The sequence below is a fragment of the Rhinolophus sinicus genome, chromosome 3, assembly GCF_057876585.1.
Source record: "Rhinolophus sinicus isolate RSI-liver-muscle chromosome 3, RSI-T2T, whole genome shotgun sequence".
In the NCBI taxonomy this organism is placed as follows: Eukaryota; Metazoa; Chordata; class Mammalia; order Chiroptera; family Rhinolophidae; genus Rhinolophus; species Rhinolophus sinicus.
Window position 1 is genome coordinate 35,643,921 of NC_142503.1, and position 12,329 is coordinate 35,656,249.

At 35.2% G+C, this 12,329-nt stretch overlaps 1 protein-coding gene across 2 annotated transcripts in view; it reads left to right on the forward strand.

Moving 5' to 3' along the window:
* Positions 1 to 12,329, forward strand: part of MAP3K1 (mitogen-activated protein kinase kinase kinase 1) — an 81,734-nt gene that overhangs the window by 39,525 nt on the left and 29,880 nt on the right. For both annotated transcript variants that reach the window (XM_019743245.3, XM_019743253.3), the window contains exons 3-6: positions 2,511 to 2,711; positions 6,145 to 6,345; positions 6,745 to 6,861; positions 7,244 to 7,392. In XM_019743245.3, coding sequence (XP_019598804.3) covers positions 2,511 to 2,711; positions 6,145 to 6,345; positions 6,745 to 6,861; positions 7,244 to 7,392 — 668 coding nt within the window. The remainder of the gene's footprint in view (positions 1 to 2,510; positions 2,712 to 6,144; positions 6,346 to 6,744; positions 6,862 to 7,243; positions 7,393 to 12,329) is intronic.

Sequence of the window (12,329 nt, forward strand, 5' to 3'; positions counted from 1 at the left end):
GAAAGGCAGGCGTAATTCATCTTTTGCCATTATTTTTCTCTTTTAAAGTTCAGACATACCTTAGAGATATAGTGGGTTCGGTTCCAGCCACCGCAGTAAAGCAAGTATTGCAATAAAGTGAGTCATAAAGTTTTTGCTGGTGGAGAGTAAACAACACGACATCTGTGAAGTACAATAAAGCAATGTACAATAAAACTAGATATGCCTGTATATGAAATCTACAAAATATGCTTCTTCATTCTTAAAAAGGAAGAAGATCTCAGTTGTGACAATGGCCCAGTACCAACCAGTCTATATCACAAGTTTTTGGTTGTTGTTTTATTTGTTCTTTATAAACAGAGATGGCAATTTAGGATTCATTAGGGGTGTGTGTGTGTGTCAGGGGGCAAGGGGAGGTGGGTATTATCATGTTACTGAGCAAACCACTCATTTGATATTTGAAGCCCCTAAACTGTACGATTGCCAAATGATTATCTAGCCCTATATTCATCCCGTATGCCTGTTTAAGTTTAAATTTAAATTCAACATGAATAAAAGTAAAAGTTGAGTTCCTCAGTCATACTGGCCACATTTCAAATGCTCATAGCCACATGTGGCCAGTGGCTTCTGTAACTCAGCAGTGCAATTACAGAACATGTCTATCATCTCCGAAAGTTCTATTAGATGTCTAGGACTGACTGACCTCTTAAGCATCCCCAAGCCCCTGAGATTCTGGACATCCATCATTGTTGAGCTGCAGTCTGTCTTGTACGTTCTACCCATTGGTTCTAAGCCATGGAGCTAATTCAGAATATATTCATTTGTTCCTTTGGATACCACCTTTTTTAGCTGCTACATTACCCATGAGTCCTTTCCTTTCCAGCTAAGTGTCCACATTTCTTCCATTATTCCTCATATGAAGTAGTGTGGGGAGAACGCCTCACCATTTTAGTAATCATGTCAGAGGATGAAGGTATTAAAGGTTCATGTTAGAAAAGAGAAAGTTCTATGGAAACATTTTATAGTAGGTGGCAGATTTCTACCCAATTAATATAAACAGCTTTTGAACAATTAAAACCATCTGAAGTTTGAACGTGCTGCTTTCTGGAATTCCTTGAGCTGGTAGAGAGTCTAAATCTTTTGAGAAAACCACAGAGCAGAAATCACAACTTTTTAAAAAGCCCACTATTTATCCTTTAATACATATGAACTAAGAACATCTGGTGATCTAAGACCAGATTTTGTCTTTTCTCACTTTTCGCTTTCCAGCAAATACTTAATACCCTGTCTGTGTACAGGACAGGGGACAAGACGGAAGAAATGTGAGGAATAAGACAGATCTCACATAGTCCTTATGCCACCCTGCATCTAATGTAGATTTCATATTATCCTTAAGAAACTTAGAGTCTACTTTGAAGGTCTGAGTTTGGCTGTTTTTATTATGTTTTGTGTAGGTTACATCAAATCCTCCTTGAAACATGAGGGAGGTATAAATATCTCCAACTGTGAAAATACGACTTATGGACAATAAATAAAAATAAAGGCATGAACTATCACAAAGCAGTTTGTGATTAAGTGCTAAATGTGTGGGGTGGGCAGAAGAGCAATAATGACTTAGCAAAGAGGAAGAATGTGAGGCCGGTCGAGTTAAGGGAGGTTTTGTAAAAGGTCGGATTCTATCTGAGCTTTACAAGATGGGCGCATTTTCACCAGGTGAAGGTACGCTGTCTGGGGCGCTGCAGGCTGGAGGTGTAGATTTAGGAGGACCAGTGCGAGTGAAAGCCCACGAAGAGGACCGGGTGGGTGGGCAGAGCGCCTCGCTAGGAGGACAGGAGTGGTGGTGGGAGAAAGGCCAGAAAAGTGTGCTGAGCTTTGAGTGTGCCCAGGCTACAGAGTTGAGCCTTTTGGTCACAGCTACGTTAAGTCTGAAAGCCCTCATAGTTCAAAAATAGCAGGTCTCATAAACTGCATTTTTACTTGAGAGCTTGATCTTTAAACTTCTAGCTTCTTTGGTATTTCTAAAATATATGTCTAAAGTGTCTATTGTAATATAACATTGCCAAGAAAAAACGAAATTATTAATCAGACTGAATACTTCACATTATACTCAGTATTGTTTTCAAGTCCTACATTTTTTCAATACAAATGAAAAAGAAAACATCTACTTTAATCTAGTTGAATAAGTTAACTGTTGAAGTTCTAAGTGCTTATTTTTCATGTTGTTGACTAACCTTTGATTGTTGGTTTTGAATGTTAAGTGATTTAGGGCATATAATAACAGGTGACACCAAATTCTGAAATTATGTATGATAACATTTTAACTACTGTTGAAGCCTAAATGATAAATATGTGTGGGTAAAATAGTCTTACATTTATGGCTTAAAGTAATACTAAATAAAACTTGATATATTGTCATATTTGTATAATATTGCATAATAAAACTCAGGGAGTTCATTTCTTAGCCTATTATGTTCAGATTTACTTACTTTCTTATATTTTTAAGTAATAAAAATATTGGAATTTTAATTCAGGTGGTGAAACCAATCCCAATTAAAGGAGATGGATCTGAAATTAATAACTTGGCAGCTGAGTCCCAAGGAGAGGGCCCGGCGAGCACCGCGTCACCAGCTCCCAAAGGCCGGCGCAGTCCTTCCCCGGGCAGCTCCCCGTCAGGTCGAACAGTGAAATCAGAATCTCCAGGAGTAAGGAGAAAAAGAGTTTCCCCAGTGCCTGTAAGTTAATGTTTTAATAAATACGTTAAGTTTCTACAATTCGTAGACTCATTTATAATACAGAAAAGGTTGGCTAACCATCTGTTAGAGCGGCAACTTTCAAAGTGTGTGTAGTCTACAGACCCTTGATTGGGAGTAGAGGGCAGGTCTTGAGACCCTTTCTGTGGATCCATTAGGTCCAAACTAATTTTGCAATAAAATAGATGTCATTTGCCTCTTTCACTGCACTGACATTTACAGTGGTGGGTAAAGCTGCTGGTACAGTCACCTAAATTAAAGCTATGACAGTAGAAATTATATTCTTCACTCGGGTACTTGGCACACATTTTCCTTAAGATGAATTAAATAAGTGAGACTCATATCAAGGAAAACAATTGAAAGTTTTTTTCACCAGTGGTAAAATTTGAGATTAAAGCAAAAATCAGAATTTTGTAAAACTCATTTCACCTAAGCTTGATAGCTTCCCAAAACTTAGACTTTTCTAATGAGATGGGTGATAGTAGCAAACGGGATGTCTTTTGGGTGTTTTTTTTTTTTTTTTCATACTGCACAATGAAATGGGTGAACATTTGGAAGATCCGCATAAATTAGTGAACCAGTATTCTCCAAATGAGCAGTACATGAGGAAACAAAATCATTTTTGGTAAATGATCCATTCAAAGTGTGTAAGATACACAACCTGGATTTTAATACAACATATGTAGGAAAAGTTTGTTGATGTGGTTTCAGATTCCACATTTCAGCCTTCTTTAAGAAACCACTTCTTTGGTGTAGTATCAAAGAAGAATATTCATAATTATTTGAAAAGGCTATTAAAATACCTTTTCCAGCTACATGTATGTGTGAGGCCAGATTTCTTCATGCACTTTAACCAAAACATCATGTTACAGCATATTGAATGCAGAAGCACCAATGGGAATCCATCTGTCTTCTATATTACGTCAGCTATATTAAAACATCAAAGAGATTTGCAAAAAGATAGGTGCGAACTTTATGAGAGAGACTTCTAGTGGCAGAAATGAAAGTTAAAACTTATTTTATTTAACCTTGAAGAGCAAATGAGTGAATGGAAAAATGATTGATAGTGACCACAAGGGGGAGATTTGGTTTTCCTCAGATCTGAGGTTGTAAAAGCATATAAATCCTTCAAAAAGGAAATTTTAAGTAAATTTTTTTACAGTGAAGCCAGAGTTACCCAGGAGTATTTATTGGCTTTATATTGACACACCTTTAAATTTGCTTTTTTTTTTTTTAACTTAAAATAAGATCACTCATTTATTAATAAGCTTATGAATCTGCAAATTGGGCAGGGCTCAGCAGGACTGGCTTGTGTCTGCTCTCCATGTCATCTGCTAAAGCTGAAATACCCAAGACTGCTGCTTCATTCACCTGTCTGGTGCTTCACCTGGGGTGCTAGACAGTTGGGGGCTGGTGGCATCTCTTCCTCATAGCAAGGTAGTTGGGTTGTAACAAGAAATGTTTCAAGCTAGGAGACAACATGGAACAGATTCTCTCATAGCACTCAGAAGGAACCAGCCCTGCTAACACTTTGATCGTGGACTTTGAGCCTCTCGAATTATGAGACAATAAATTTCTGTTAAGCCAAAACGAAAAACCAAAGTGTTTCAAGAGGGCAAGTCCCAACATAGCTCTTGTCAAACCATGACTCCCATCATGTTTGCTAATGTCTTACTGCCCAGTGCCAATTACATGCCCAAATCCAGAATTGGTGTGGTAGGTACTACATAGGGTGTAAATACGGGGAGCTGTGCTTCATGGGGGCCATCAAAGTACAAGTCTATCACAAGTACTGTATGTACAGAATTACATCTCCCTGCCCCCTTCCACCCACTTTGGGATACATGCTAGACAAAGTTATGCCCTCATTCTTTTGAACAGCTACATAGCACTTTATCATCTAGATAAATCATAGTTTATTTAATGAACTACATACCAATGGACACTTATATTCCTTCTTAACCTTTAATTACTAAAAAACAATGGAACAAAAATATTTTTATGCATACATCATTTTGCACATCTGTGAGCACATTCATAGCCTGAACGTTTAGCAGCTCAAATAGCATGTGCATGTGTACTTATTTTTGTTTTTGTTTTTACTTTTAAGTACTGCCTATTAAAAACAATTATATTTCAATGACTTTATTGAAATATAATTCACATACTATACAATTCACCTGTTTAAATTATATAATCTGTTGGTTTCTGATATATTCATAGAGTTGTACCCATCGCTACAATAAATTTCAAAACATTTTCATCACCCCAAAAACAAATCCGAGACCAATTAGCAGTCTTGCCCTAGCCCAAGGCAACCACTGATCTACTGTCTGATTCCATATATAATTTGCCCATTCTGGACGTTTCATATAAATGGAATCATATAGTATGTATGTCTTTTGTAATTGGCTTCTTTCACTTAGCATGTTTTCCAGGTTCAACCATGGTATAACTTCTGTCAATATCCCATTCATTTTTAATTGTAGAATAATATACTATTATATGAAGATACACATTTTGTTTATCAGTTCATCAGTTGATGGACATTTTGGGTTGTTTCCTCTTTTTGACTGTTATGAATAAAGCTGCTGTGAACATTTGTGTACAAGTTTTTTTGTGTATATATCTATTCATTTCTCTTGGGTTTATACCTAGGAGTGGAATTGCTGGGTCATAGATTTTCCAAAGCATCTGCACCATTTTACATTCCCACCAGCACTTTATGAGGGTGTTCACTGCTTCATGTTATTGCCAGTATTGTCTGTATTCAGTTAGGCTTCAAAAAGAACTGTAATTTCCTATGGGCATTGATAGAAAGACTAAGTTCTAGGGGAATCAGTGGAGTGGAGTGAGAGGGACATGTATCACCCCCACCACAGGACCGTTTTTGTTAGCCTCCAGTGAGATGTCTTAATCTGGGAAGAGTCCATTTGCTATTAGTTCTCTACATAGCGTACGTACCATGGGAGGAATTCCTTGGCGTTACTTGTAAATTTCCAGTTGCAAAACAGCATTTAGTAACACCTTAAGTGGAAGCCAGGAAATTGGATGTTTAAATTTTATCACTAGAAACAAGTCATTTTGTCTGCTTATGAGATGAATTTTTATGCTTTTTATTTTGATTTACATAATACTTTTCAAAGAACTCAAATATTTATAATTTATATTACCACATGGTTGTCTCTCTTGGCCAAAGATTTATCATTAGTTGTAGGAGTGACTGATTTGTAGACGTTTACTCGTGATGAGTATTTCAGACAAAAGCATTTGCAAAATACATTTTGTCCCAGTATATATTGAGACATTTTCAGAATATAAAATGCTGCGTGGCTGTCTGGTATGACTTTTTTGGGGTAATTGTTTCTTATCGAAAAGTAAGCAATTTTCCTAATAACAAAACAATGTTGTAAAGTTTCAGAGTGGGAGAATCACACCACCTCGAAGAGCCCCTTCACCAGATGGCTTCTCACCATATAGCCCTGAGGAAACAAACCGCCGTGTAAACAAAGTGATGCGGGCCAGACTGTACTTGCTGCAGCAAATAGGACCCAACTCTTTCCTGATTGGAGGAGATAGTCCAGACAATAAATACCGGGTGTTTATTGGGCCTCAGGTAGGCTTTGTCACCATTTTATATTTTAGTAGCATCTGGTACTAACCCAAAATTACACAGTAACATTCTTAAATTTAGATCAATTCTCTTTAGTAAACTAAAGTAAATTTAAAATATATTGGGGGCTAATAAATATTTTTAATGTATTTATGAAGGTTTTTTCTATGACTTAATATACTTTAGAAAACAAATTTGATCTATTTAATAAATTCACCAAAAATCAGATTAATTCATGGAGATAACTGTAGACTTTTTTTTACATATCTTCTTATATAAGGGAAATGAAACAAATTAATAGAAATTTTAGTATAATAAACGTGGAAATATAAAATAAGTGATAGACTGAACAATTCTAATGGAACCACATGTTTTTATTTTTTTACTTTTTTAACTCTTTAGAACTGCAGCTGTGGGCGTGGAACATTTTGTATTCATCTGTTATTTGTTATGCTCCGGGTGTTTCAATTAGAACCTTCGGACCCAATGTTATGGAGAAAAACTTTAAAGAATTTTGAGGTAATTTTAAATGAATGCTTTAGAGTAAAATTGTCATGAAATTTTTATGGTATATTCCTAAAATTTTTCCATGAGCTCTTAGTTTAAATAAATAGTGGTCATTTTGAAGATGTAGGGGGTCTATAAGAATTATTTGATGCTTACAAATAGTTCTCTTATAATCCATTGACTAGTTTTTTCCTTCTAGACTGAAAAACAAGTAAACACTGACCTGCAATGCAATAAAAACATTGTCCTTAGTAAGCTATATGTATTCTTAGTTTTAAAACTTTTAAATGGGTTTTGTGAAAAACTTGAAATAAAAGATATAATTCAACCTTTGGAACTCTTCGTCTGTATACTATGGCGCAGATATCACTGTTCCTGTCTTTTTCAACGTCAGGTTGAGAGTTTGTTCCAGAAATATCACAGTAGGCGCAGCTCAAGGATCAAAGCTCCGTCTCGTAACACCATCCAGAAGTTTGTTTCACGCATGTCCAATCCTCATACATTGTCATCATCTAGTACTTCTACGTCTAGCTCAGAAAACAGGTGAGGACTTTTTAAGGACTTAAAAGCATTAATCCAGTGTTATTTTTCATTTTAGTGGTAATTTTTTATATCTACTTGTTAATTTGCTCTAAAATGATTTAACTATTGCACCTTGGCTTTCAAGTTAAAATTAAATGTAAAAAATATTAAAGGTCATCTGAGTGTGTGTGGTATGTGTGTGTGTACACACACATACCACACACACACACACACACACACGCGCGCGCGCAGACATTTTGTCCTGAAAACTATCATGTTGAAAAATGGCACCTTAAATATCAGAATATAATAAATGTCCATTTCACAAGAAACATGTGGCAGGTATAAAATAATAAGTGACTACTGTTTATTAGTCATTACTTTGCTTCAGTCACCTAATATGTTGTCTTATTCTGTTTTTACAACCTCATTAGGTAGGTTTTATCGCTGTTGTGCAGATAATGAAGCTGAGGATGTGTAAAGAATATGTCTGTAGTTCTTTTATAAACGGAAGGGAAAGTGGTTTCCGCAAATCACTTTCAAATGTAGGATTTTTTAATTGTGTAGCATCACTGCTTCTTTCATAGATACTTTCAGGGAATTCTCATTACAGGCCATTTCAAGTGTGAGAACATAAGCATGCTCTTCTAAACAAATAGACTAATCAATTGTAATTAAAAAGATACAGTAGCTGTTAATCACAGTTGTTACTTAAAATCTGCAGTGCTTCTCAAGCTTTTCCATTGCCTAGTTGCTGATAAGAATGAACTCATAACCCTGAAGGATCTGAATGCAGCCCAAAATAACAGGTGTGAAAATTTTTTCAAGTCTCTAGTGTGTGTTATGTGCTGTTGAATCAGCTCCAACTCCTGGCAACCCTGTGAATGAGTGATGTCTACAATGCCCTGTCCTCACAGCCTTGCACAGCCTCTGTAGACTCATGCCTATGGCTTCTTTTATGGAGCCATTCCATCCTTACAATTTCCAGTTTTCCTTGGTTCATGCTTTCGTTCCGTGTTCCAATTATGTGTTGTACAGCATCATTCTTTCTGCTCTTGTGCACATCAGCCACTAGACATCCTTACGGCTTTGGTCTAGCGACGTTATTAGCAACAATGCTATTCATGCTTGTTCTCTGCTCTTCCTACTAACTTTGAGTGCTTTTAGACCTGGGAGTCTCATCTTTCAGCACTATCTTATATTTCATTTTGGACTGTCTCATCGTAGGGTTTTCATGGTAAAACAAAGAGAAGGAAAAAGAAAATGCAGCAGTGGTTTACCTACCATTGCCTTCTGTACAGTGTGTGCGTCTTTAGTACCGTGTTTCCCTGAAAATAAGACCGAGCCAGACAGTCAGCTCTAATGCGTCTTTTGGAGCAAAAATTAATATAAGACCCAGTCATATAATATTATGTAATTAATAATATAATAATACCAGGTCTTATTTTACTATAGTACTGGGTCTTAAATAGTATAAGACCGGGGTCTTATATTAATTTTTCCTCCAAAAGACGCATTAGAACTGATGGTCTGGCTAGGTCTTATTTTCGGGGAAACAAGGTATTATCATAAAAATTCATGTGAATTTTCTTTTTCCAAGATTACTGGTTTTATTTATTGGTTTTAATATAAAAATAAGATTTTTAAATTACTCCAGAAAGGAGTGCTGCTTCTCTTACAAGGGTACCTCCTATATGTTCCCAAGGCACCCTAGTTAGAGAAGCAGTGGTCTAAGTGATTAAGTCCCATCTCCATCCCTTCAATCTTTTAAGTACTGTAACTACTTCAGAATTCATGAAGAATAGAAACTACTGATATCTGGACAAGGGCCTGATGAAGAAAAGAATTGAGGGAGAGGTTTTTTTCCATCTATTGAGAAAGGAAATGAATTTTCTTATTTTTGATTCAGTAAATTGATTTTAGAATCACAGAGTTTTAACGGGTTTTGGGGGACATTAGAGATTTTCTAGTTTATCCTGTTCAGTGATAAGTGAAGCCAAAAGAGGTCATGCAGCTCAGTTGAGCAAAGGCAGAACCAGAACCTGAGTATCTTGACTTCTAGTTCAAGGCTCTTACCCCTTGTCTCTTCTAAACAGAATGAAAAAGTGAGCTTTATTTCTCAAGCTTCCTGCCCTAAACTTATTCTAGAGCCTTTCTCCTTTTGATTGACATTTCTGTAGCTTTTTATTTTGGAAAAAAATGCTTAAACCAGATAGCCAAAGTTAAAATAGAAAGCTTCTCTCCAAGATGAAGAAAGGTACCTTCCAGATACACGCTGGCTGTAAAATGGGCGGTTTATTAGTTCTTTTGGATTAGTGTATCCATGGGGGAACCATAGAATGGTTTGTAATCTTGATATACTGAGATTATATTGTATTATATTGTATAGGTAAGTAGGTTAATGTTTCATGTAATCTCAGTTAAAAAAAGAAATTTATCTGGATATTTTATTGTATTGTATTAATTTTAAATGGTATATAAGAAAAAAACAGAATTGAGACAAATTGAATATACTTACAAAAATTAACAAAACCTTACCAAATAAAAAATGAAAGCTGTAAACAGGAACTTAGGGATCCAGTACATTAAAGGGGAAAGGGCAGGTAGAGAATATTCACAAAAGAAGAATTTCAGAGGGCTAACAAACGTATGAAAGTTGTTCAATCAACCTAATAACTAAGGAAATGCTCATTTAAAAAAATACCAGATTTATTTACAGACTTAGTGGACACTTTTGTAATGAGGCAGTTCAATTCTTATAAGGATATGGTTCACTGTATGTAAAGTGGTATAGCCTTTCTGGAAAAAAGTGGCCTTTTAAAATGTTTATATTCATTGATCCAGTAAATGCACTTTTTGTTTTTAAGAAGAAAGTTTTAATCTGAGAAATGCATAAGACTTACATATATGGCTGTTTCTCACACTGTTACAGTGAAAACTTTAGAATTACTTAAATATCTAGCAAGTGAATGATTCAAGTATACTCATGTTATAAATAGTTCAGGCAGCCATTAAAATTATACTTTTGAAGAATATTGAATGCTGTGAAACAAAATCCAGGTAATAATACTATATGTCATACATGAACCCAGTTTTTATATATAAAATGTATTATAGGTGCATAAATATTGGAATGAGTAAAAACTGTAGTGGTTAATAGGTGGTATTATTCCAGGTGACTTTTTACACTGTAAGTATTGGGTCTGTGTCATAGCTGCCCTTGTAGCTGAAGTAGCCATAGACTGTATGTGAATGGGCATGATTGTGTTTCAGGAAAACTTTTCTCACAAAAGCTGGCCACAGGCTAGTTTGATCCCCTTGTAGTTTGCTAATCCCTGCTATCTTTTAAAATGATTTTCCTTCTGAAAAAATTGTGCTAAAAAGAAAATCTGAAATGTGAAAAAAGTGGCACAAAGTTGTTTCTAATGGTTTCTTAAAAAGTGAAAATATGGCAACAACTCAAATGTCCAACAATAAGTGGATGCTTAAGTAGTTAGGATCAATTTAGTTTGTGGGATATTATGTTGCCATTAAAAATTATGTATATGAGGACTTTAATGACAAGTGGAATTTTTATGATAAAAAATTTTTAAGAATATGTACATGTATACAGATAAATGATCTGAATAATGTTTACAAAATATGTACTTGGAAAAAAGGGCTGTATGGATTGTTTTGAAGTCAGAAAAGCATTTAAGTAGTAATAATGTTATACTTACAATTTGACTAAGTAGTGAACTTTTATTTTTCCTCTACTTAAATCTTTTGAATAAGCTAATCTTGATGTAATTATTTGAAAAGTTAGTTGACCTTGGATCATCTTTGCCACTAATATTTTTATTGTAATGTTTCCGGTAATTTTTGTCATTAATACATGCATATTTTGATAGCTTTTCCCCATTCTACATAGCTTCATAATTATGAAAAGAGATAAAGAGATGGGGCAGATAATCGGGAGGGAGAGAGACCAGCAAGTGTGCCTTCACCTCAGGAATCACACATTGTGACTTTGCTGATCTGTTTGTAGAGCTTTCTTTGGGGGAACTGTTATTTTGCTGTCTGTCAGTCAGTCAGACCTGTTTTTCAGGAAATACAGCTTGAGATAGTGCAAGGGTAAGACTGGGCCCAGGGGAATGCCTGAGCTAGCCAAGGCTCTGGAATTTGTAGGGATAGGTAGGTTATGGGATAATCTCAAATTAAAGCCTAATGATAGGTCTACCACAAACCGATTTTATAATCTTGGGCAACTCACTTAACATCACAGAGCCTTGTCTTCGTGTTGCAGTGGAAATATTTTTATTGATTTTAAAAGCTACTTATATCATGAAGGTTCAAACAAAAATTTATAAAACAAAACATACAATTCCCTCTCTCCAGTCTGGGCTGCACAGTTTTTTAGGTCATGGATATGTACATTTAGTATTTTAAGAAATAGTAGCAAATTCGTATTTATTAGCTATTGGTTATTTGGTTTATTATTGGTTTATTGGCTATTGGTTTATTTCAATTGCCTTTTTATCTTCTTTGCCCATTTTACAAGTGAATTATTAGTATTTTTCTTACTGATTTTTAAAAGCACTCTGTATGTTGGGAATATTTATATATACAATTCAAATATACACAGTGAAGTTGCAATTTTGCCATAAATTGAATCATTCTATACCAGTTAGAATTTTATCATGTTACCTGCTCTTTTCACCCTATAGTATATTGTGGATATCTTTGTCATTATTTACAGATCTCTTTGATCCTTTTTAAAGCTTCATAGTGTCTGGGTGTACTGTTTTTAAACGTCTTTTTGATGTTCATTTGGTTCATTTTGCTAAATAATACTAGTGAACATTTTCATACATACATCTTTATTGTCTCTTTATTTCCTTATGCTATATTCCTAGAAATCTAGTTGAAAGGTTGTATATGCATTTAAAATGCAACGTTTCTAAATTTGTTTCTGGGAA